Source organism: Erythrolamprus reginae, chromosome 1 (genome assembly GCF_031021105.1).
Source record: "Erythrolamprus reginae isolate rEryReg1 chromosome 1, rEryReg1.hap1, whole genome shotgun sequence".
Taxonomy (NCBI): Eukaryota; Metazoa; Chordata; class Lepidosauria; order Squamata; family Dipsadidae; genus Erythrolamprus; species Erythrolamprus reginae.
The window spans coordinates 151,914,066-151,938,152 of NC_091950.1; the positions used below are offsets into that span (position 1 = coordinate 151,914,066).

Genomic DNA, 24,087 nt, shown 5'->3' on the forward strand with positions numbered 1-24,087 from the left:
AATTAGTCAGGACATGTTATATTAGTGTTTGAGACTCCTAACTTAACTCTTGCAAAAAACAAATCACATTGGCCACAAGTATCATCTGTAGGGTCTACTCAACAACAGATCACCCAGACAAGTTTGATTCTATTTGGATGCTTTAGTCTTAGGGTTTTTGAGTTTTTATAAGTATGCCATTATAAGATATTTAAAACACTTTGCTTTAATAACCCATAACTGCATTTAAAATAGGCGAAAAGGTAAACACGTTTAGTCCGTGTTAGGATTTGTTCAAACCTACTGAAGGGTGACTGTATTTTAGTTTAAAAAGTTATGTCTCTCTATAAATTAAAGTTCTAGGCAAGCCATACATGCCTTTTTCCCATGCAGACAGAAGCAGTAAGCAAAATCTTTAGGTCCTCTTTAGCATCTTTCCAAAAAACTCCCAGTTGCAGTGTTAGAATTCACATTATATATTGTCCTTCATGAAATAGGAGGCCACACCTGTAAGTAGGGATAGAACTACAGCTAGAAAGAAATGGATTAGTAATAGAACTACAGCACCCACATGAGGCCACTTGCAAAACTGAAGCCTGTCACTGCAACTCAGTGATCCCTTGCATTTTTTTCATGTACAATTGATCATTATGAAAATGATAGTATTCCGTAACTATCCAGTGTGAATTACCTAAAAATATCAATAAAAACACATTAAATACAGAATCCCAATATATCACTGTTCCTCAATGTAACAATCATAACACAGATTCTGCCTGGTCCTGTCTCAATCCCAAATAGTATATGCTTTAAAAGCACATCAAATATATGCATTTTTAAAAGCACTGTTTTTGAATTCCCAAATTAAAATTGAGAGTATAATCTTTTTTATGTTTTTTGGTGGAGGGGCATGCCACGGGAAGGAAGCTGCTGAAGAAAAACACTTCCTTTCTATTGTACCTCACAAAGGAGAGCGAGCACCCTCTGCAGTGGTTCTCAACTTTTCTAGTGACCCCCCCAACCATAAGTCTAGTGCCAATTCTCCTAACAGAGCTTTAAGCTGATTGGTAGGAAGGTCAGAGGGACACCCCCACTGTAAATGCTTGATTGGTCAGATTGTAAAAATATGTTCCAAGGCACCAGAATAGCTGTAGTTCCTAACATCATGGGAAATTTGTCTTTTCCCATGGTCTTAGGTGACCCATGTGAAACGGTCGTTTGACCCCCGAAGGGGTCCCGACCCCCAGGTTGAGAACCACTGCTTTAGAGGTATATTTTTTTGCTGGGCAAATGGTTGGCTGGTGTTAAGTGGATTGAGCTCCTGGCCATAACCCCCATCTTTCATTCATCTATGTAATTAGTATTTGGTACATAATATATAGGGGGTTTTCCGTAGCAATAGCGCTTAAGACTTATATACCTCTTCATGCAGCCCTACAGCATTCTTTGATTTACAGAATCACCATATTGTTGCCCCAGCAATCAGGATTCTCATTTTACCAACCTCAGAAGGATGGAAGGCAGAGTCAGTTCCTAATATTTTAAAAAAAAATTATTAAGAAATGCTAGCATATTGTCAAATTTTATTCACCTTTTAAAAGTGAAGCTATTGCTAAAAGGGCAATCCAAGGAAATAATGAGCACTCATTGTCTCGCGGGCCAGGTAAATATATGTTCTAACCCATGTTAGATCAAAAGCTACAGCTACTATACACAACAGTAGGCTTAAAAAAAGATGTGTTTTCCTAACAGCATTTTCTCATTAAACATCAGAAATAGTAAAATCTTACATCTTGAAATTATCTATGATGGAAACAGATGCCTTCTATCAGGGAGTGTTACATATCCTGAGCCCCAACTCAGGAAGTTCAAACTGCCCAATACAATCTTACAGAGGATTTATTGAGTCTGTCATCTGTACCTCTGTAACTGTCTGGTTCAGTTCTGCAACCCAATAAGACACAGATTTCAGAGGATAACCAGAACTGCAGAAAAAACAATTGCTGCCAACCTGCCTTCCATTGAGGACCTGTATACTGCACAAGTCAAAAAGAGGGATGTGAAAATATTTACTGACCCCTCGGCATCCTGTACATAAATTGTTTCAACTCCTACCCTCAAAATGAAGCTATAGAGCACTAGACACAAGTTTTTTTTCCTGAACACCATTACTCTGCTAAAAATATAATTCCAAACTATTCACTAAAACTGCATTAGTCTTCTCATCGTTCCCATCACCCATCTCTTCCCACTTTTGACTAACTTGCTCATATCCTTACAATTTATATTACAGTAATACTAATTGTTTCCCGGTTGCCTATTTGTACCCTGTAATAATCATTAAGTGTTGTACCTCATAATTCTTGACAAACATATCTCGTCTTTTATGTAGAGCAGCATATGCATCAAAGACAAATTCCTTGTGTCCAATCACACATGGCCAATAAAGAATTCACGTGTTTAAAAGTTGAACAGAACTGGAGTATTCTTTGAACTTAGAATTGAGCTGACCAAATTTGACCATCTTCAGTAGCTGGAAACCATTTGATACCTGGTGTTTTAAGATAGGTTTGCATTTTTTCCTGCATTAACCTTTTTGATCTTCCTGTATTGAATCTGTATATGGTAGCCTTCATTTAACAACTACTTGCCTGCTATTGCTTGAAGTTGCCTCAGCTCTGAACTAGAACTTACTGGGCCCTACTGGTTGCAGTTGTTACAGCATCTGGTCCATGTAATTGCAATTGGCAACAGGCTCACATTTGCAACTGTTGCATCCCAGTTTTGTAACCTTTACTGCTGGCGAGTAACCAGAATCAATGTGGAAGCCAGCAGACAATTGGAAATGATCAGGTAACTGGGACGCTGGAACTGCACCGGATTTGCTCAATACCAATTAGTAGCACCAAAATTCCCATTGCAAGACACTAGTCCTGCAACGTTGCACCATGACTGTGTTGCTTAGCGATAGTTCCCAGCCCCAATTATCACAAGTGAAAATTTTCTGTAGTGTATGTGTGCACCAGTAAAAACAAAGATGCAGTGTACCTTAGGCCACATAATCAGTAGGAAGATCAGCTTAGAAGCAGTCAACAGCATCCAAGCTAGTATTGATCTTCCTTAATAGAACTTTTTTTCTCTGCATCCTCCCTCCCCCAAACTCAGCCAATTTTCAAATTTTCTCCCTGCACCCCCATTTTCCTACTACATATTTGACTTAATGCTGTTCTAGTTGTGAGTTCTGAGCCATTTTATATAATTTATTTCCAACATTCCATTATTTGGAAAAATAACTACAGGCCAAATACAATTAGCACTCCTAGATTTTTGTTGAAAACTCAAAATCCTCCTTTTGAAACCAAAAAAGGGGGCTTCTTTACACACTCCACTACCACCTGTATCCACTTTTCTCCCACTTTCCTCCTTTGTTCCTTGAAATAGTAAAGTTGAATGAGAAAATATTTATTCATATCTCTTGAAAGGCAAAATAGTTAATAGGAACTTCGTTCCAAATATGAAGGACTGCAAATTAATGATACTGAAAATTATAGTCCATGATTTACAACCAAATTGAGTCTAAAATTTTTCTTAAGCGAGGGCTTTGTCCTCGTTCTACCATCTCTCTTGCCAGTTAGGTGAATCACTGCAGTTTTTAAGTTAGTAACATGGTTAAGCGAATTTACTTTCCCCATTAACTTTACTTGTAAAGGGGCATCACATGATACTGCATCCATCAAAAATCTGAGTCAGTTGCTAAGCAATTGAATTTTGATCACACAATCCTCAGGATGCTACAATGGTCGTAAATGTGAAAAATAGTTTAAAGTCATTGTTGTTGTAATAGTTCAAAGTCATTGTTCAGTGTTGTTGTAACCTCGAATGATCACTAAATGAACTGCTACAAGTCAAGGACTATCTGCATTCGGCAGGAATTTCCAAGGCTGTAGCAATATTTTATACATTGTTTTCGGAAAATTACTGAGGATTTACAAATTTATTATAAATAAAAGTATCAGTATTAAACATTGATTTCAACATAATAGTTTAATTCAGTATGATGTTAAAGTTCTTAATGTTTTAATTTGGCATTTTTATTATTACTGCATCATTGATGTGCTGACTTCCTATTTTTGTATAAATGGATATGGAATGACAAGAAGAAACGTGTTTACTGTAGGCTTGCAGAAATCCAGTACTGACACCACTGCATACGGATACATTTTCACAGCCATGTTTAATTAGCAAACAGTGTGACTTGCGATAAAATATAGCATTCAAACAAGAATGTATTTCTACTGGTCTTTAAGCTCCTTCAGTCTTCTAATGGCAGATTTCACTGTCACTGCTGAAGTGGTGCTGGAAGAAACAAAAGTATTGTTATTAGTCAGAAGTTTGGCCACAATTCAGAGATGTATCTAGAATACTACTACTAATTTATTTATTTATTTGATTTTTATGCCGCCCTTCTCCTTAGACTCAGGACGGCTTACAACATGTTAGCAATAGGACTTTTTAACAGAGCCAGCATATTGCCCCCACAATCTGGGTCCTCATTTTACCCACCTCGGAAGGATGGAAGGCTAAGTCAACCTTGAGCCGGTGATGAGATTTGAACCGCTGACCTTCAGATCTACAGTCAGCTTCAGTGGCCTGCAGTACAGCACTCTACCTGCTGCGCCACCCCAGCCCATAACTAATCCCAGAAAGGGGCAAGAGGGCTAACCCAACAGACCCCTTAACCAACTAAAAATAAAATAATTATAAGTATGTATTTTTACCATGGCCCCAGATACCCTACATCAGGTCATTTCAATCCCAATCACCAAAGAAAAATCTGGTAATTGCATTTGAATATTTCCCTCATTCTGTAACAGTCTATAACAACTCAAATAATTTTGGTCATCTAATGAGAAGGACTCACTGGAGAAGAGCCTAATTCTGGGAAAGATTGAGGGCAAAAAAAGAAGGGGATGACAGAGAATGAGGTGGCTGGATGGAGTCACTGACCCAGTAGGCATCAACTTAAGTGGACTCCAGAGGATAGTAGAGAACAGGAAGGCCTGAGGAATGTTATCCATAGGGTTGCGATGGAATGGACACAACTTCACAATTAACAACTAACAAACCCAACCCACCATAGATAAAAATGGAACATTCATTCAAAACGTAAGTCTAAACATTGTGCTGTTTCTCTTACTTGTAGGTCCAAGCTCCACCAGCCACTGTTTTCATACATGAGCCACAATGCCAAATACCCACTGCTTTCCTCTTCATTTTGGTCTGTAAGAAAAATATTTTCCCATTTGGGTAGGAATTCACCCTTCACATTGAACTGTTCTAATGCACATTTTCTAACTGAACACATGTTTTCCCATATTGGTGCACATGGTTCAATATGTGCATACAGAAGCACACGTCATGTGTTGTAGCACATCCCAGAGTGCAGCAAGCAAGTCATAGGAGTCACATAATGCCCACCGATGCCTTGGGGGGGAAGGAGTTACCAGGGTTACTGCTCCTCTTTTTTAGCAACTATTTTTGAAACTCTTGTAGAAATGCTCCAAGAAGAAACACAATGCCTTATTTTTGTAAAAGTAATACAGATCAGTTTTATTATTAAAAAAGCAGAAAGGATTTTGCTAATTCCACTTTGAAGGAAGAACATAAAATTTATTCCAAGGCCAATAAATGGTACGGTTAAGCCGGCTAGTTCATACAAGGCTCAATAATTAAAAATTAAATCCAGGTTTGACAGTAAATTAGTCATAATTATATGGAATCTTTTTTTGCACTGGTTATTTTTCAGCACATCTGCACCAATAAAAATAGCCCCAAGTAAATAATGTCTCATTTCTTCAAAACACATTTTCGGCCTCTGCTATAATCCTTATATCTTTTCTGTCTATATAACTCTTTACTCTAGGTATATGTTACTTATCTGGTGCTGGCTCTTCCAGCCTCATTTTGTCTCCTGGATCTACCAATTAATTTTAATTTTGTTCCCAAATTAACTGCTATTATTCCCCATAATAAAAAAATCCCAACACATTAATTTCTTTATTTCAAATTGAAACCTTATTGTAATATTGTTATTAAAATATTTCATCATGCTAACAATTTCCATAGTCATCTTGCTCCTATCACCCTTATATCAAGTTCATAATTTTTTCAAATCTTATATTTAAACAAGTCTTATATAAAAAGATAATAATTATTCAGATTATATGTTTTTTCAACATTTGTTCCACTTTCATTCTTTCTGATGTTCCGTTTTTGGTCAGTACCAATATTTAATTAATTAAATCAAAATTAAATCAAAATTTTGAAGCTTCAAATCACTTGGAAAATCAATTATCAGTGATATTTAACCTAAACAATAGTAAAAAGGATTGTATACTTAATATTATGACAGCGCTCTACTAGATTTTCATAGAATTATTTTGTGCGCTGAGCAGAATACAGAAGGAAAGCATTTTTCCAGATCTTTCCTTTTCCATAGGAATTTTAGTTCCTAATTACCAAGACAGGTCTTAATAAACCACATTCCTAATACATATGGGATGAACCAAATAGGAAAGAATGGATTAGGTTGTATGTCTAACTAAAATTTCTTCCTTGTAACTGAAATCTCCATATAAAACACAAAGTAACTACATACATTCTCAAAGTTTCACACAAAAATGACATTATTTCATTCTGGAGCATTCAGAGCATTTTCAAACATCTCATAGAATTAAAAGAAGTAACATAATTTCCAAAACTGTGGCACATTAGCATACAGGCATTATATATATATATAAACACACACACACACAGACACACTCCTAAATTTCATAAATTTATATCTAAAGTAAGTCTCTCAGGAATAACTGACCCGTTAAAACCAAAAAGACATAGACAGCCTCTAATTAAAAACAATATTTTAGAATATTTGCTGCTATAAAGAAGAATCTTACCTTTCCACAGAAGGAGCATGTATACTTAGCGTGTTGGCTAATTTCAATTTTCTTCACCATCTTCCTGAGGGAAGCTCCATATCGGGTGCCATATTTACCTACAATCCCAACCTTCTTAGTACGCTTGGCCTGTTACAGCAGAGCAAAAAAGTCACATTTTCAATTTCTGTTACCACCATCTGTTCTCATCAAGATAAATACCATATGTAGAATGATCTAAGTTTTTATGTATTACTGCAAGTATGAACTGTAGGAAGAGCCAAGGTCTCCCACTGGATTATTAGCTTCACAATATAACTTTAGCTGTATTTGCATGCCACACTGAATTACAACTATGAACTATGTTTTGGTCTAATCTGTTAGAAACATAGCTCATCTATGCATAAATCTTTTACAAGCCAGCATTTTCAACTTAATCCACTTCAGAGTTGATGGGGAAAAATGAGGCAAGAACCTAATGAATGTGATTTTAGGCCTTAAGAATAAGTGGAAGACAAACGAAATTAATTTTAAAAAACCAAACATTACCAAGCTAAGCACATTTAAATCATTGGGGAAGATAATATGCCTTACCAGCCAAATTTCATATTTGCTTACTATTGTCTCAAATGAATTTAATATCATTCTTGTTCAAATAAATGGGATTCTAATCACAGTACTTCACCCAAATAACCCAGTGTCACAACTAACAGGGTAACTTGTTCACTAAAGATGACAAGTGCATAATATTAATATAATCACTATATATATTGCATATATATTGTCTTCGGAGAGGGGCTGCATACAAATCTAATAAATAAATAAACCATATTGCATATTAACTATTACTTAATTAAAATAATATTTTACACTTGCTGCCTTGTTATCCAAAATGTATACTGCTCAAAAAAATAAAGGGAACACTCAAATAACACATCCTAGATCTGAATAAATGAAATATTCTCATTAGATACTTTGTTTTGTACAAAGTTGAATGTGCACAACAGCATGTGAAATTGATTGTCAATCAGTATTGCTTCCTAAGTGGACAGTTTGATTTCACAGAAGTTTGATTTACCTGGAGTTATATTGTGTTAAGTGTTCCCTTTATTTTTTTCATCAGTGTACTAAATATTGTATTTAGTTGTATCAGATCAACTATTATCCCTAACTCCAGAGCCTAATACAAATTGCCTCTGTGACTGATCTCTCAGTATTACAAATAAGGTTGTTGACAGCATCCAGGCACTTCCAGTATTACAAACTAATTTTTTCTCTCCCTACAAAAAACTTTTTTAAAAAAAGACTTTAAACTTGATGGAAAATTATCAGGAAAAAAAGATGGAAAAAATAACAGAATGGCTGACTGGAAAAGCGCTTAACCTATATGCAAAATTGTAAAGTTTCAGCCACAAATAATCCTTTTTTTAATTTAAAAAAACTGTAAGCTGCTATAATGCAAATATAAGTTACCTCCTGAACAAGAGTGCCTTTGTAGAAAAAATAATCAATTACACTGGAATTTCCAATCAATAACACTGGAAGTTTTAAGGAAGACTTAGGATAACCATTTGTCTGAAGTAGTGGAGGGTTTCCTGCCTAAGCAGGGGGTTGGACTAGAACAGTGTTTCTCAACCTTGGCAACTTGAAGATATCTGGACTTCAACTCCCAGAAATCCCCAGCCAGCATTTGCTGGCTGGGGAATTCTGGGAGTTGAAGTCCAAATATCTTCAAGTTGCCAAGGTTGGGAAACACTGGACTAGAAGACCTCCTAGGTCCCTTCCAACTGTTGTAGTTGCTGTTGTTATCATCATCATCATCATTGTAGCCTGTAACTATACAGTATACGAAGGAAGAAAAAAAAACCCTCCAAATTAGCCGGTTTTCATTCAAGCGCCGTTATGCAGAAAGGACGAGCAAGGGCGAAAGCTTGATGTCTTAGCATCTACAGTCCCCCTAATACAAACTCCAGCATTTACATACCTAACGCAATTCTTACCGAAGCCGGCTGTAGCCGGCAGTCTCTATAGCGAAGCCACTCTAAATATTCCCAATATCCCTAGATATCGTTTCCCCAGATATTTCATCCCACATATTTCCAGATGCCGACCCCCCCAACGCGAGCAATAGAGAAGATGGCAGCAGATGAAAACGAATATAAATACAAACTGCAATTGCACTCACCATCTTGCTCTTCCAACAGGCCGCGGCTAGAAAGAAGGAAACTCCTTCTGCGCATGCGCACTATCCGTGTCGTCTCCAGGAGACACCGGAAGGAAAAGAGCACACACGTGACCAACGATAGAGTTTGGCCTTTCTTTTGCACTCCACTTATCTTTTGGCCGGATTATGTTGGCGGGCCAACTTTTTTTTTTTTTTTGCAAAACTTCCCAAAATTAGCATCCCATGTTTTCGATTCCCCCACCCCCTACCCTGCGATGGTTCCTTTTGCGGTTCATGAAAGTGCGATAAAAAGTATTGTTCGACGGGATGAAATGGGATTCTTCTTTAAAAAAAATAAACGATAGAATACATCGTATGTCTTTATAAACAATATTTATACTATAGAAAAATTGTTAGGATTGTGCATAACACTTCGTGGAGAAAATGGATGTCGATACATTTCTTTACAGCCCTGTTTCTTAAATTTTTTGCTCTTTGCCACAAAATTACAGAGGGCCCTCAAAAGAGTTTTGGCTTTCTATGAGTTACATTTATCATTGTTTATTACATTAAAAATTAAAATGGACACAGGTATATTTATTGTATTATGTAAAAATAACAAGCCCATAGATAACATTTTTCATTTAAACCCCCCCCCCCCCGTATATTTTAACAAAAAAGTTTTTTAGCATTTTCTAAATTTTTGCAAATATCTTCAGTATCTGGCAAATAACTTCGATTTCTCAAATTCCTAGGTTAATCTTGAGGGACCGTTTGAGGTCTTCAGGTCACGCCTCAAGAAACACTGTTTTACAGCATGACCAGATTGCTATAATCAGCTTTGTAAAGGATATCAACAACCTTTCAGAAACTTGGTGTTGGTTTTTTTAAAAAAAAAAAACACCCTGAGATAATAGCATTTACCTCAGTTTGATATGTGAACCCATCGGTTGCACACCAGTGCAACAGGGAGCAGAAGGCATCATATAATAATAATTATAATAATTAATAACAATTTATTAGATTTGTATGCGGCCCCTCTCCGAAGACTCTAGTATGACTCTCAAAGATGCTAGTTTTGGGGTGGTTAAAGGTAAATAATATAGGCAGATAGGAGAGAAATGATTGGGGATTCCTGGGAAGCAGTGAAGGGATGTGCAGATATTATCACAGAGAATAACGCTTAGTGATCCCAATTCTGGGAACTGGTTGCCCGAATGCCTCTGGTCTCTCCAGCAGCCAAAGGAGACATGATCACAAAGAGCCCAATGGGCAATTGGAACCTCTCATATCACCAATCACCCTGGGTTCCTCCTCCACATGGAATAGGTAATTTATACATTGAAAGAGCTGTTACCCTTTCCAAAGGATGGTACTAATTTTCTGCTGGATCACCTTGATCTGCTTCAAGCAGCTAAGCTGGCACCAAGTGTAGGTTCAGTTGTGAATATATGTCCTCAACAAACAGCAAGCACAAAATTATGAAAACAAAAACAAACAGCAAGTATACAATATCTTGGTCCTGGTTCAGGAGAAATGCATGGAAGCTGTGAAGTTAAAATTGCAGACATACTCTGTCTCCCCCCCCCCCCCCCCAAAAAAAAAAATAGCTTATGTAGGACATACCCATGACAAATGTAAACAGACTCTGGCTTCAAATCACAGCAATAATTTGACTTCCATTAAAGCTAGTGGATGACAAAGCTTAATAGATTTATTCTATATACTGGATGAGGCCGGCCTTGGACTATATTTGGATAAAAGGAAAAGTATTGTGGCGGTACAGCTCAAAATAAAGTAAGCCTGTCACTCACAAGCTGAGACCAAGATGAATGCAACATCACAAGAGTCACAGCAATTGACTGTGCCAGTACATGTTTCATTGCATGTAGAAAAAGGATCTCAACTATCAGCTATGTATTGATTTTGACTAATATTTCTTCTGTTAAATTCAAAATATATACCTTTTAAGCGATGTTTTAATTAAGGGACTAACTACAATCTTGTGCTCAATTTTTCAAGAAGCCTATTAAAATATGTTTCCCCTTCTGTTCATGTCTGGTTCTTCTTGGACTTTGCTAGCACAAATCCCTGTAGTTTTCTCGGCAAGGTTTTTCAGAAGTGATTTGCCATTGCTCCTTTCATAGAGGGTGAGAGAAAATGACTAGCCCAATGCCATAGAGCTGTATTTGAGCCCAAATCAGGACTAGAACTCACAGCCTCCTGATTTCTACCCTTAACTAAAAACTGGCTCTTCTGTTCAATTTAATATGGATTAATAATATACCCTTTTATTCTTTTTATTGAATGTCTTTAATAATTTTATTTTTAATTATATATTTATTTGCTTGATATTTATAATTCTTATTAACTTCCTCCCATTAATTATTCCTTCAAAATTTTTTAAAGATCCACTAATTGTTCTGAAAACACCTTAAAAACATTCATATATCAGTTACCCTATTTGTAGAATATCAACATTTAAAATTTGAACAAAGATCAACCAGTGAAATTAGCTGACAAATTATAGTTTTCAAATTTTGGCCCAATGCCAATTTCCACTGGCAAAATATTTTATTCATGTTGAGCTGCTGGTGTATCCTAAGGGGGAGAAATTGCTTTAAAGTAAAGATTTAGATAGATGATCCAGGAAGGTTTGCAACTCTTATGATAAGAGCTTAATCTTTCAATAGTTGATAGGACTAGAATTTCAATCTGAAAACACAGTTACCTGAGACTCAAATTCTATTATGTTCCAGCATGCAGAGCTTTGAACTACAAATCACTGAGTAAAATAGAGATTTGTTTTATTATATAAAAATAAGGATATGCCATTATCTTTTAACACAAAATTCAAGAACATATTTAAATATAGTTTATTTAAACAACCAAATAATTCATTGATGGCACTGATTTTTTTTCTCTTTAAATAACTAATAAAAATAAACATAATTATGTAATCTTATATAATATTCTTGTACCCATGGAAATTATTGAGTACGCTTTTTTTTGCATGGACTTTCTGAGAAAAACTGTCCTTCTCTATTGTTCAATGAGTTTTCCTGCCCAGAATCTTCACATAAGTCCAAGGCCTCCCCAAGCAACGCTTCATCCATCTCCTCTATATCCTCTGAGAAAGTCCTCTGGAAAAGGTCCAATATGGTCTGCTGTTTGATGTCCTCCTATGGAATTAAAGAGAAAGCCCTTGTCAAACTCTTGTTGGCTTGTTCTTTTATAACAAAGAACTCCAATCATCAGTAAGACGTAAGATCAGAAAAATAACACAGGAAATGCATAGAAATTCAAAAAGCCTCCAGATATTAGAAAGAGAACTGAATCATATACTGTATTTATTTCTCCCTGAAACAAAATAAGAGAGGCACAGGAAACTAGTGGTCAAATTATTAGTAACAAAGGAACAAGTTTGTGAAACAAGCACTGCAGCCAGTGGATGCCTTCCTTTGATCCAAAAATGGCCCCAAATTTCCCCCCTAAATAATCATAATAGTACAGTCCTCAATTTAAGACTGGTCACTTGGTGACCCATTTAAAGTTATGACTGACCTAAATAGGGGATTTATAGTACAGATTAGGAAATTCCAAAGGTCAGGCTCCCTCTGCAGTCAATGACCAAACTTAGGCACTCAACAACATGGCCACAATTATGGCAATTTGCAATATCTTGTGGTTGTGTGAACTTCATTTTATGACAGATTTGCCAAAAATTGGCACTTAATCTCAGTTTTCAACAAAACTGTGCTGATAGCAAACCATTGGTTTGCTTAACATGTGCAGCATTTGATTAATTACCGCAGCAATCCTCTTTATAATTGCTGCAGCCATTTAACACATGCCACAAAAAGTTGTAAAATCTTTGCTTATGACCTGTGAATATAATGGGCGTGCTCCATTATGGCATATGTCAAGGACTACTTAAAAATTATCTAACTGCGGTGTATCCTAGGAAAAGAATACAAGATGAGAAGTTTTATTTGAATAAACTTTACATAGCTGTCCTAGACAGGGGATTAGCTCCTGGAGGTCAAATGAGTCGGTGCGTCTAAAGAAAGAACTGAATAGGACTATAAAATAGATGAGTGCGTTCCTTATTTCTCTGGAAAATTCTTTCCTGGCCTCTTTCTTCTCTCCTCCTCAAGCATTAGGCTATGGGAAATAGAGTGGTTCTCCTCCTACCTCTCTGGTCGGTTGCAGTCGGTGTTAGTGGGGGGTCAGAGGTCAACCTCTAGGTTACTCCCTTGTGTAGTGCCTATGGGGTCGGTCCTCTCCCCCCTACTATTTAATATCTACATGAAACCGCTGGGTGAGATCATCCAAGGGCATGGGATGAGGTATCATCAATATGCAGATGATACCCAGCTTTACATTTCCACCCCTTGTCCAGTCAGCGAAGCAGTGGAAGTGATGTGCCGGTGCCTGGAGGCTGTTGGGGTATGGATGTGTGTCAACAGACTCAAACTCAATCCTGATAAGACGAAGTGGCTGTGGGTTTTGCCTCCCAAGGACAATTCCATCTGTCCGTCCATTACCCTGGGGGGGAATCGCTAACCCCCTCAGAGAGGGTCCGCAACTTGGGCGTCCTCCTCGATCCACAGCTCACATTAGAGAAACATCTTTCAGCTGTGGCGAGGGGGGCATTTGCCCAGGTTCGCCTGGTGCACCAGTTGCGGCCCTATTTGGACCGGGAGTCACTGCTCACAGTCACTCATGCCCTCATCACCTTGAGGCTCGACTACTGTAATGCTCTCTACATGGGGCTACCTTTGAAAAGTGTTCGGAAACTTCAGATTGTGCAGAATGCAGCTGCGAGAGCTATCATGGGCTTTCCTAAATATGCCCATGTCACACCAACACTCCGCAGTCTGCATTGGTTGCCGATCAGTTTCCGGTCACAATTCAAAGTGTTGGTTATGACCTATAAAGCCCTTCATGGCACCGGACCAGAATATCTCCAGGACCGCCTTCTGCCGCACGAATCCCAGCGACCAGTTAGGTCCCACAGAGTTGGCCTTCTCCGGGTCCCGTCAACCAAACAATGTCGTTTGGCGGGACCCAGGGGAAGACCCTTCTCTGTGGCGGCCCCGACCCTTTGGAACCAACTCCCCCAGAATATCAGAGTTGCCCCCACCCTCCTAGCCTTTCGTAAGCTCCTTAAAACCCACCTCTGTCGTCAGGCATGGGGGAATTGATACTTTCCCTCCCCCTAGGCTTATAAAATTTATGCATGGTATGCTAGTATGTATGATTGGTTTTTAGATTGGGGTTTTAAATTAACTTAAACTTAAATATTAGATTTGTTTACATTGTACTATTATTGTTGTGATCCGCCCCAAGTCTGCGGAGAGGGGCGGCATACAAATCTGATTAATAAATAAATAAATAAATTCTTAATAGAGGTTTTAATTTATTGCCTGGAATTAAGTCTTCTGAAATTAGGCTGAAGTGCACTTGTGCCCACAGATCTGTAAACCGTCAATTCCAGGCTCAGTAAATGGTTAATATCTGTTAGTAGGCTTTACTTCAAAATCATTCCACATCATTTTGGTCACATCAGAAATATTTACTGTTGTTATTTTAATTACAGCCCGCACATGTCTCGGTTCTTTCTCCCATAATTAATTTTGCTTCTCTAAAGCAAGAATTTCTCCCTACCAGTGGCTTTCTTGATTTATCCATCAATCATAGCCAGCTCAGGCAAGAGTGAAGAATTCTGGGAGAGCTTTGCGTTCCCCAATATTGCTCTAAAGGATTGCCATTAATGTCTTAAATGTCATATTTATATCTAAATGTCTTAAATAGATTTGTATGTATTATAATACCCATTTTCTTCCTTCTTTTTGCTGTTCAAAGTATTATGTTTCAAGAAGAATTACCTTACATTAAATTATGGGACATTGTTTGCCATACAGTAGTTTACCTTGCACGTATAGTAATTTGTGGTTTCCGCTGTCTCAGAGAATTTGGCTTCTGATAAACCAGCTTCACCTAACACCCTGATCTTCTTTTCAATCAGTGGCCTACGGAAAAATAGAATAACTTCAATTATCAAAACATACTTAGAGACGCCCCCCCAGCAGTGTTCCCTCTAATTTTTTTGGGGGGTGGGCGGAAAAGTATAATGTCTGAGCGGCAGTCCCTTCGGGACTGGGCGGCACAGAAATAATAAATAAATAAATAAATAAATAAATAAATAAATAAATAAATAAAACAAAAAACCCACCCTGTTTTGCCTCAGAGAATTTCAAAATGAAATACTGTAATGTGTGTCTATAACAGTGAGCTCATAATAGGGCAACTCTATCAATATCAAAATGCCACTTAAATAGTTGAACTAGTTTCAAACTAGATTTTGATTTTCTTTCTCTCCTCCTTACTCCCATTCTTTTTCTTTCTCTTTTCCTTCCTCTCTTTTTTCTATCTGTTTCTCTCTCTTCCTCTCTTCCTCTCTCTCTCCTTCCCTCTCACTCTTTCCCTCTCGGCTTCTGGGCAGGTTTGGAAAACTCTGAGTTGATGATGATTTTTAAGTGAGCGATTGCTCACCGCTCAGCTTAGAGGGAACTATGCCCCCCAGTACTGTTTGCATATTAAAAATGGCTGTTATAATTAAGCAAAAACATCTACCGGTAATTACTATTATAATCATGTAGGTCATGAAAAATATTAAAGATTATTTTTTAAAAACAATAGATGGCATGCACTAAATGTGTTCAATGTTTCTTGTAGAAGATTGTGTAATAAAATCATCTACAAGTACTGAATTGGGACCAGGTGTATTCTAATATCCTCACCCAGCTATAAAAGCTGTTGATTAATTTGAGGCAATCACTGTACTTCAACTCATACTATCTCACACAGTTGCTTAGAAGATAATATGGGGTGGGGATTCCATACACATGCCTAAAGTTCCTGAAGCAAAAGTAGCACATAAATGCAGTGCACAACTCTGAAATTTACAACATATGAATTACTGAAGAGTACAAGGTAATTGTTGAGAACTGTCCAGAGTTGCTTAAGATGGACAGCCATATAAATCTTTTAAATAAATAAATAAATAAAAGTTACAAAGCATTTTTGGCCAGGAATAGGTCCATCCATTCTCAAAACTCAGGTTTTCAATTCTCTATTCAAAGTGTTGCAAAGTTAGACTTAACCAGTTATTTATAATCCACTATTATTATGTGTCAATAACTCAAGGTAGTGAACATGCCTAATGCTCTTTCCTCCTATTTTATCTACCACAAACCTGTGAGGTCGACTGAACTGATAAAGAGTAACCAGTCCAAAGTCATCCAGCTGGCTTTTATGCCTAAAATGGGGCTAGAACTCATAATTTCCCAATTTCTAGCCTGGTGCCTTATCACCTAGCTCTTAGTTACCACGTTAAAGCAATTTCAAATTCTGCAATTTCATGTTTCTAGAATCCAAGTACCTTAACATTATGTGTCATACTGATGAGGTTAGAGACAGCAAGAGGAAGATTAGGAAATAGTGCTGATGTGCCATTTTATTACAATAGAAGTACAAATGAACTTGATTCCTAACGAACTATCCTTTATTTTCTCAGGATCATAAGTCATAATCTGTAGCAGCATAAAAACACTTTCTTCTCCCTACCATAAGTAATCATCTGCTGTGCCCTTTGCCACCAAATAATGGATATCCACAGAATTAGTCTGTCCAATTCGGTGTGCCCGATCTTCTGCTTGCATCAAAACCTATATTTAAAAGTAGAATATATAAATTAGAAAACAAAAAACCAAAGGGAACTTCTGTGATCAATGAACCAATAAACAATACTCCAATAAATAATAAATAAATCAGTGATATAATGTATTTGGCATAATGTAATGGTACTTCCATTTCAAGTGTGTGGCAAAAATATATTTAAAAATAAGAGAACTGCTGGATGAAATTCCTAATGTACTCATTTTATGGACAAGACTCAGAGAATAAGTGGCTGGTCTTACAATAATGTTTAAATAGACTGATTATTTGATGTGTTCCCACTTATATTAGAAAAATGATTCATTAACCTTCAGATATTGCAAAATTGATGTTTTATATGCAAGAAAGAGAAGCAGAAACAAATATACTTATCATATCCTCCTTCTACTTTCTTCCGTATGCAAAGAATCTGTATCAGTGAAGACTAACATAATTCCCAGCATAAGTGCACCAGTGTGCCTTCCGTCCTCTGTCCAATTATCTCTCCTTATCTCATTTATCTTTTCTTCCTTTCAAATATGTTCACCTATACTTTTATATCTTTTCTTCTATTCTTTTCTTTACTTATATTATTATATATCTTTCTCTTCAATGTGTATTATGTATTGGACAAAATAAATAAATAAATATTTTTCATCATTTAAGACACATGGGGAGACTCTAAAGTACGTTTTTGCTCTTCTCTATGCTAAGGGAAACAGATTTAGCATGCTTAACACTACAGTAGTACCCCTAGATACGAGCATAATTCGTTCCATAAGAGAGCTTGTATCTCGAGGCAACTCGTATTCTGGAACAAATAACTTTTTCCCCCTCCCAGATAACCAAAAGCAAGCATTCTTCCGCCATCTAGTGGACGCTCGGCTCGTATCCCGAATTTGAGCTCGGGAGTAGAACAGAAATGTCTCTCCCCTCGTGGCTCGTATCTTGAAATACTCGCATGTACAGCAGCTCGTATCTAGAGGTACTACTGTATTTACAATTGATTTTTTTTAATAGTAGAAAAACGTATAAAGCAAACTGATTTTAACTCTTTTTGACAAAAGAGCATGAACATAAAATCAATCAAAGAGAGTAGGATGAAGAAATCTTACACACAATTCTTGCTTCCAGGCAATGCTTTTCCCCCTAAGTTTCATCAATGACCATAGCTACAAAGCAATTCTGCTAGTAGGCTAAGGTCAGCATAAAAGAATTGGAGCTAGTAGTTTATGTAGAAAATTATGTGAAACAAAATTATATCTTTCTTGCCAAATTCGTCCTACTCTATGTAAAATTCAATTCTGTCTACATTTTCCACTTTAAACAGAATGATATTGTTTCAGTTGTTTTATCTTGTGTTTTTAAAAATGTTAGCTGTACACAATCATGTATATGAGATGGGCGGCAACGTAAATTTATTGGATAGATGGATGGATGGAAAACCTATTTTAGCAGAACCAGTATTGGGTAAATTCTTCTTACTCCAGGGTTCCAGAACAGCTCAGTAAATACAACCAAGTCAGCAGAGGAGAGGGTAAGCCCCATATTAGCAGCGGTCAAGGAGAGGATAGCCACTGACAGCTTCTCAGAAAACTGGAATTCTTCACTGAGGGACTGACGTTCAGCTGAGGGAGTGGAACCATCAATACGAATGAAGCCAACGTTCTAAAAGAGAAATGAAGAAAAACATCATCAGGGTTTGCTTTTTTCTTAGCTCCTGTCCAAAAATGTAAAAGATTTGCTCTCCCTAGGCCAAGCTGAGTTTTTCAGAACCCAGAGATTACAAGTCACATTCCTATATCTTCCATTTGTTTCCCAAGATGTAAAGGAAAAAAAGTTGCTGGCTGTTCCCATAGTCAAATATTAGGCAAAATCTATATACAGTGATACCTCAAGATACGAACCCCTCGTCTTACGAACAACTCGTGATACGAACCCGGGGTTCAGAAAATTTTTGCCTCTTCTTACGAACTTTTTTCGAGTTACGAACCGGTGTTCGGAGACTGCTGGGGAGCCGCGCGGCTGTTTTAAAAGGTGACAGCCGGGCGGCGGGGCTTCCCAGCACCCCCCCAACCCCGAACCCGGAAGTTCGGCACAAGTTCGGGGTTCGGGGGGGTGCTGGGAAGCCCCCCAAGCCGGCTGCAACCTTTTAAAAGAGCCGCGCCGCTTCCCATCTGTCTCCTGAAGCCGAACGGCAAAGCCGAACTTCCGCGTTCGGAGTTTGGAGGCTGCCGGAAAGTCCTACTTCTCCCCCCCAGCCAAAACCCCAAAGCCTGTTTGCTGCCACACGATTTAGCCAGGACAGGAGCGAAGTGACGTGGAGGAATGGGGAGCTGAAACCAGGCGGTTTCAGTTTTCCATCCCTTCACGTCCCTTCGCCGCTAAATCGTGTGGCAGCAAACATGCTTTGGGGATTTGGCTGGGGGGGGAGAAGTAGGACCTTCCTAACTCCCTCCCCCCCAGCCAAACCCCCAAAGCATGTTTGCTGCCACACGATTTAGTGACGAAGTGACGTGGATGGATGGAAAGCTGAAACCAGGCTGTTTCAGCTTTCCATCCCTTCACGTCCCTTCGCCGCTAAATCGTGTGGCAGCAAACATGCTTTGGGGATTTGGCTGGGGGGGAGAAGTAGGACCTTCCTAACTCCCTCCCCCCCAGCCAAACCCCCAAAGCATGTTTGCTGCCACACGATTTAGCGGCGAAGTGACTTGGATGGTTGGAAAACTGAAACCGGGCTGTTTCAGCTTTCCATCCCTTCACGTCCCTTCGCCGCTAAATCGTGTGGCAGCAAACATGCTTTGGAGATTTGGCTGGGGGGGAGAAGTAGGACCTTCCTAACTCCCTCCCCCCCAGCCAAACCCCCAAAGCATGTTTGCTGCCACACGATTTAGCGGTGAAGTGACGTGAAGGGATGGAAAGCTGAAACCGCCCGGTTTCAGCTCCCCATTCCTCCACGTCACTTCGCTCCTGTCCTGGCTAAATCGTGTGGCAGCAAACAGGCTTTGGGGTTTTGGCTGAGGGGGAGGGAGTTAGGAAGGTCCTACTGCTTCCTCCCCCAGCCAAAAACACAAAGTCAGGCAGCCCCTAGCCGCCAAAGGAGCCTCCTGATTCTCCCCGCTTCTCTGTCCCGCTCATTACCCGTGTCCGGCAGAAGCTGCTGCCCGATTGCTCTTAGCCGGCGGGATGCAAAGTGCTGGGGTGGGGGGTGTCCTGACAGCCCCCCCACCCCAATGCGAGCGGCGGGGAGTCACCCATGGCCGGCAGAAGATCGCTCTTGCTGACCTGATGCCTCGCGGTGAAGCCGGGCAAGAGCGATCTTCTGCGGGCCATGGGCGACTCCCCGCTGCTCGCCCATGGCCGGAAGAAGATCGCTCTTGCCCAGCTTCCCCGCGAGGCATCAGGTCAGCATTCTGGATGGGCGGGCAGCGGGCGAGGATGGGGGAAGCCTCGCGGGGAAGCCGGGCAAGAGCGATCTTCTGCCGGCCATGGGCGAGCGGCGGGGAGTCGCCCATGGCCGGCAGAAGATCGCTCTTGCTGACCTGCTGCCTCGCGGGGAAGCTGGGCAAGAGCGATCTTCTGCCGGCCATGGGCGACTCCCCGCCGCTCGCCCATGGCCGGCAGAAGATCGCTCTTGCCCGGCTTCCCCGCGAGGTAGCAGGTCAGCATCCTCGGCAGGTGAGCGGCGGGGAAGCCGGCGGCTGTGGCAGCTGCTGCAAGAGGCTTCCCCGCCTCCTCAAAGCAGCCTCCCAAACCCGAACTTTCGCTGAGAAGCCCCGCCACCCGGCTGTCACCTTTTAAAACAGCCGGGGGGCTTCTCAGCAGCCTCCCAACGCCGAAGCCCCCAGGCTGTTTTAAAAGGTGACAGCCGGGCGGCAGCGTTTTTTTGCGGGTTTTTTTTGTTGTTGCACGGATTAATTGACTTTACATTGTTTCCTATGGGAAACAATGTTTCGTCTTACGAACCTTTCGTCTTACGAACCTCCTCCTTGCACCAATTAAGTTCGTATCATGAGGTATTACTGTATGCTCATTTTCAGTTATTACATCACCTAAAAATCAAAACAATGACAAGCTATTGGACTCAGTTTCATAAGTAGAATTAAAATGTGAAGAATTCATGTGTAAAGTAGATTATTTAACTATTGATTCCAACCTCCTGCATACTGCAGGTATCCAAATTTTAAAATGGCAAATGTCTATCCAGCCTTTATTTGAAAGGGGAGCTCATTAGGGAAACTTGAGTGCAGGACCTCCTGTTTTCCTTATATTCAATTACACCCTGCCTCACAGGGTTGTTTTGGGGGTAAAGGAAGAGGAGATCCTCTTCAGGCGTCGGGAAAAACAATGATTAACTAAAGAATTGAACTAGGTTCAGGGACATCCACCTTCAATTTTAGTTGGGGGAGGTTAGTTGGGGGAAAGATTAGAAGTAACGTGAGAAAATATTATTTTAGTGAAAGAGTAGTAGATGCTTGGAACAAACTTCCAGCAGACGTGGTTGGTAAATCCACAGTAACTGAATTTAAACATGCCTGGGATAAACATATAACCATCCTAAGATAAAATACAGGAAATAGTATAAGGGCAGACTAGATGGACCATGAGGTCTTTTTCTGCCGTCAATCTTCTATGTTTCTATGTTTCTAATTCATGACCTGACTATGTAGTTATGTAGAAGCAATTGTACCTTTTTCTCCAGTTCTTCACTGATTGCATCCAAAATTAATTTGTGATGAGCAAATACCAGAAATTTCTGTCTTCCACTTTCCAATAAATCTAGGATATATTCTCTGAATTTAGGAGAGAGAAAGCTCAATAAACAAATAACATCGTTTTTGCATGTACTTGAGATTTAGGGAAGGAAACAAGATAATTTAAAACAGAGCTTTTGGCACTACAAGATAAAATCAAAAGTATTAGCTAAAAATCTATTTACAAACGTATTGTAATGTTGAATAAAGTCAAAATGAGGATATGGTAAAGTACCCTATCTCTTAAAGCTAAATGGTTGTCTTCAAAGGCTTGGTCAATAGCTAACTCTAGGATAGCTATCAATCTTCAAAAAACCTGAAGCAACTACAATGCTGGCCTTGAAGTCATGAGCAGGCACAGCAAAATTTAAGCAAAGGCTTTTGGATATTATATGGAACTTAGTCATATTTCCATAAAGAATGCACAGGAAAATCAGATTTATCTGTCTGTCTGTTTGTTTGTTTGTTTGTTTGTTTGTTTGTTTGTTTGTTTGTTTGTTTGTTTGCTCAGTTTCTACGCTGTCCAACTCCCTAGGGCAGTGATGGGGTACTTTTTCTTCCTCGGGTGCCAAAAGCGTGGGCGAGTACCATTGTGCATGCACGAGTGCCCAAACCCATAATTCAATGCCTGAGGAGGGTGAAAACAGCTTTCCCCGCCCCACCAGAGGCCTTCTGGAGGCTGCAAATGGCTTGTTTTCCAACTTCTGGTGGGCTCAGTAGGCTTGGATTTCACCCTCCTCAGGCTCCAAAGGCTTCCCTGGAGCTGGGGAAGGTAAAAACGCTCTCCCCTGTCCCCCTGGAGGCTCTCGAGAAGCCAAAAACGCCCTCCCAGAGCCTCTGTGTGAGCCAAAAATCAGCTGGCCGGCACACACATGCACATTGGAGCTGAATTAAGGCAACCGCTCACGTGCCAGCAGATATGGCTCCACGTGCCACCTGTGCCATCACTGCCCTAGGGACTCTAGGTGGCTCACAGCAGAAATTAAAAAACATCAACAATAGTACAAAAACCTCTAAAAACAATTTAAAAACCATTTACAATACAAACAGTTAAAGCCCTACATAACATTCATGGCCAGATCTTGCTGGTTACCCCCCTAAGATAAACAGCCCAAGGCCTGTCGGAAAAGCCAGGTCTTTACTGCTTTCTAGAAGCATTGTAGTTACTTCAGTTTTTTTGAAGACCCACAGGGTTGGTTTCTTCCAGATCCCATCAGCTAAACAGTGAAGACAGGCAGGTTCGCAGGGGAGGGCATTCTCTATGGCTGCCCTGGTTCTCTGGAACCAATTACTTCCTGAGATCGGACTAACCCCACCCTATTGGCCTTCTGGAAAGTAGTAAAGATCTGGCTTTTCCAACAGGCCTGGGGCCGTTGATCTTATGGTGGTGACCAGTGAGATCCAGCCATGAATGGTATGTAGGGCTTTAACTGTTTGTATTGTAAATTGTTTTTAAAATGAAGCCTGGTTGAAAAGGGTCTAAATAATCCATTTATTCATTCATTCATTCATTCATTCATTCATTCAATTTTTTAATGCCACCCTTCTCCTTAGACTCAGGGAGGCTTACAACATGTTAGCAATAGCACTTTTTAACAGAGCCAGCATATTGCTCCCACAATCTGGGTCTTCCCCACCTCGGAAGGATGGAAGACTGAGTCAACCTTGAGACGGTGATGAGATTTGAACCACTGACCTACAGATCTATAGTCAGCTTTAGTGGCCTGCAGTACTGCACTCTACCTGCTGTGCCACCTCAGCTTGTTTCACATTTTGCCATCCGTATCGCCACTAAATAAGTCCTAATAAAGGCTTTGGTCAGATTCGGAGTTACTGGTTCTCCAGAGTCACTCTAGATGTCTCTTCTGGCACTTCATCTCCCAGAACTCCTTGATAAACCATAGAGCTTTCCTGGATCCACCGCCAAGGAGAGGTCACAAAGGTGCAATCTGTTCCAGTGCCTCCTGATGCCACTCTACTCTAGGCTGCCACCAGGAACTCAGCCAGATTGTGGACAAGGGGGTCACGTATTTCCCCAAGCTCCCTCTGGAACACTACAAGGTCCATTACGCAACTGGGGCGGAACCACTTAATTGGCTCTGCCTCCCTGCAATAGGGGAGTGGTGCCTTAGTCTAACCTCAGCAGAAAATGATCTGACCATGACAAGGGAGAAACATCTATACCCCTTAATTCCAGATTATATCTCCACTGCCTCGAGAGGAACACTAGGTCAAGTCTGTGTATCCTCTATGAGTTGGACCCTGAACTGCTTGGGACAGGTCCATGGTTGTCATGGATGCCATGAACTCCTGAGCCACGTCCAAGGATTCATCAATTTATGGTAAGTTGAAGTCCCCCAGTACCATAAGCCTGGGGAACTCCATTGCCAACCCGGCTACCGCCTCTAGCGCAGGCAGGGTTGTTGTAACACAGCTGGGAGGCAGGTACATCAACCACAAACCCAACTGAATCCCTGAGTTCAACCTCAAGAGGAGAGATTCACACCCAACAAACTCTGGCGCAGGGATCCTG

General features: G+C 39.9%; 2 protein-coding genes across 4 annotated transcripts in view; both read right to left on the bottom strand.

Annotated features, from left to right (window-relative positions):
* Positions 1-4,194: 4,194 nt before the first annotated feature.
* Positions 4,195-9,186, bottom strand: RPL37A (ribosomal protein L37a). The gene is made up of 4 exons (XM_070736811.1): positions 9,100-9,186; positions 6,936-7,064; positions 5,177-5,259; positions 4,195-4,335 (listed from the first exon to the last, which is right to left on the bottom strand). The coding sequence occupies exons 1-4, from the start codon at positions 9,100-9,102 to the stop codon at positions 4,272-4,274; spliced, it is 279 nt and encodes a 92-aa protein (XP_070592912.1). The 5' UTR covers positions 9,103-9,186; the 3' UTR covers positions 4,195-4,271.
* Positions 9,187-11,868: 2,682 nt separating this feature from the next.
* Positions 11,869-24,087, bottom strand: part of SMARCAL1 (SNF2 related chromatin remodeling annealing helicase 1) — a 70,517-nt gene continuing 58,298 nt past the window's right edge. For all 3 annotated transcript variants that reach the window (XM_070729810.1, XM_070729801.1, XM_070729818.1), the window contains exons 14-18: positions 21,491-21,593; positions 18,286-18,468; positions 16,711-16,811; positions 15,014-15,113; positions 11,869-12,260 (exon numbers count right to left, since the gene is read on the bottom strand). In XM_070729810.1, coding sequence (XP_070585911.1) covers positions 12,069-12,260; positions 15,014-15,113; positions 16,711-16,811; positions 18,286-18,468; positions 21,491-21,593 — 679 coding nt within the window. In that variant the 3' untranslated portion in view covers positions 11,869-12,068. The remainder of the gene's footprint in view (positions 12,261-15,013; positions 15,114-16,710; positions 16,812-18,285; positions 18,469-21,490; positions 21,594-24,087) is intronic.